The 2,325-nt window shown below is 47.9% G+C and overlaps 1 protein-coding gene across 1 annotated transcript; it reads left to right on the top strand.

The window, feature by feature from the left end:
• Positions 1-565: 565 nt before the first annotated feature.
• On the top strand, positions 566-1,863 carry BHLHE23 (basic helix-loop-helix family member e23). The gene has a single exon (XM_077257744.1). It carries the CDS (start codon positions 910-912, stop codon positions 1,597-1,599), a length of 690 nt encoding a protein of 229 aa, XP_077113859.1. The 5' UTR covers positions 566-909; the 3' UTR covers positions 1,600-1,863.
• Positions 1,864-2,325: the final 462 nt, after the last annotated feature.

The following is a 2,325-nucleotide window of genomic DNA, read 5'->3' as shown; positions in this document are numbered from 1 at the left end:
TAAGAATTTGGGATTCCAGGACTAAATAACTGACCTGAACTGAAGCAAGTATAGTATGGTATAGTATAAAACCTGCTATAAAGGATTATGCCACAGAAAGCTGACACTTTTACAATACAATGGGTGATGGAAGAGTTGTATACTCTATCCCTGCAGTGCCTCTCATGTCCTGTAGATGGCAGTGGAGAAGACCACTTCCCCAGTATCAGACTAAGCTTAGCATTAGCAGTCATTAGCTCCATTAACAAGTATTGCAGACCCCCTTATAACTCTGTTGCAGTGTTGCTATTTTCTATTAGACACAGATTGCATATGTATGTGCCCCCCAGACAACACCCCCTTTATCAAACTAATTCTGTTGTAATATATCAGATGCATCAATGTATCAGGGATATTTGATTGGTGCCAGTATGGGACAAGAGACTGTGTGCTCTCCTGCCTGGCTGTGACAGGGTTAACCAGACACCAATGTAGTGATTGGCCGGGGCTGTGAGTCCCTGAGGACAGTTCACTCTCATATAAGCAGTAACTGGAGCTCTTTCCCTGCTCTACAGACTGGCAGGCAGAGGGCATGGCCCACCAAGTGCAAGCTTTTGGGAGACAGCAGTGTAGGAATGATTGGCACTAGCTGAGGAAGTTGCCATTAACAGCTGCTGCCCAAGGAAGAACACGGACAGGAAGAGACTTTGCATTGAGGAGCCTGCAGAAGTGGGCACATGGTGACTGGTGAAGCTGGCACTGGATGTAGGAGAGGAGGGTGAAGCTGCCAGTGGGCAAGCAGTGGGCTGAACTGTGCATTGTGACGCTGACAGTGGGCAGAGCAGTTCAAGGTGAGACTGGCAGTGGGCAGAGAAGGGTTTGCTGGAGCTGGCACCGCGCTGCCCCCACACACTCCTGGTCCATGTCTTTATGAGTGTCGGGGAGGGAGCTGCTCACTTGGCTGCACAGGGGATGGCCGATCTGAAATCTGTCCCGGCTGATGCCTACTTGTCCCTGGCACAGTCCTATGGGCAGACCTTCTATGGAGCTCTCCGTGGTGGTGGTGCTGATGCCGCGCGCAATTACGCAGGAGCTCCTCCACCTCTAGACTTCAACCCAAGCTCCAGGGACCGGTCCGGGGACAGCAGCGATGACCAGACCGGGGACGATGAGGACAGCTTCGACCCTACCAAGAGCAGCCCAACCTATGACAATGAGGGCAAACTTACAAGCAAGAAACCCAAGGAGCAGCGGTCACTGAGACTAAGCATCAATGCCAGGGAGAGGAGGAGGATGCACGACCTCAATGATGCCCTGGATGGACTCCGATCTGTTATCCCTTATGCCCACAGTCCATCAGTCAGAAAACTGTCCAAAATTGCCACCCTGCTCCTTGCCAAGAACTACATCCTCATGCAGGCCCAAGCCCTGGAGGAGATGAGGAGACTGGTGGCCTACCTAAACCAAGGGCAGACTCTCAGCAGCTCCTCTTTGGCTCCATTTGGACAATCGTCAGTGTACCCCTACCCTGGAACCAATGTGCCCAACACCCCTGATAAATGCTCAGCTTTCCCAGCTGGCACCTCCAGCCTTTGCAAACACTGCACAGACAAACCTTGATGGACCTTCTCATGTAGACCATGTCCAGGACTCCAACCCCCATCATTGCCCCATCATCTTCTCAGGACTTTCGGTAATGTTCCGCCCTACACTAAGCTGTGACAGGGGACTTGGGGGGGTCATCATCATTATCACCACTACCATCCATGAGCAGAGCTGCCCAACCTTTGTCTGTAGGTGCCGAACCACCTACTTACATCGGGTCACATCAGGCGACATTTTCCGATATAATTGGAAAGCAAATCGATAATAAATCGGATGTCAATTAATGAAAAGTTTGGATCGTTGCTTTCTTCTGTGTTTATTGCATTGAGGGGAGTTTCTGTAGACCATTAGCTTCCAATAATCCATGACTGTAGTGATGATCATGGTCATAATGAGTGTGATGGGAGCTAAAGGCGAGAAGAAGCTGGAAAATGAATATATCCACCAAAGCCTATGTGATCAAAAATCCAACCAGTAATGTTTACCCATTCTATCAATGGTGGCTGAAACCAGAGAACACAAGCAGGTGTTTATTATATAAATTTATATTGAAAATGTTTAGATTTCTGCTTTTAACCAGACAGCAGGTGCCCTGATTATTTGCTGCTCACAAGTGCCGGTAATTTCTAATTAATTAATTTACTTATGAATGCAGTTATTAATTTCATTTATTATGTTATTAAATTACGGCAATTACAACTACTTCCCTAAATAATATTATTATCCATGCAGAAATGAGGA

The sequence above is a fragment of the Ranitomeya variabilis genome, chromosome 4 (assembly GCF_051348905.1).
Source record: "Ranitomeya variabilis isolate aRanVar5 chromosome 4, aRanVar5.hap1, whole genome shotgun sequence".
NCBI lineage: Eukaryota > Metazoa > Chordata > Amphibia > Anura > Dendrobatidae > Ranitomeya > Ranitomeya variabilis.
The sequence above is the reverse complement of the archived record's forward strand: the minus strand, read 5'-3'. Positions and strand labels throughout refer to the sequence as shown.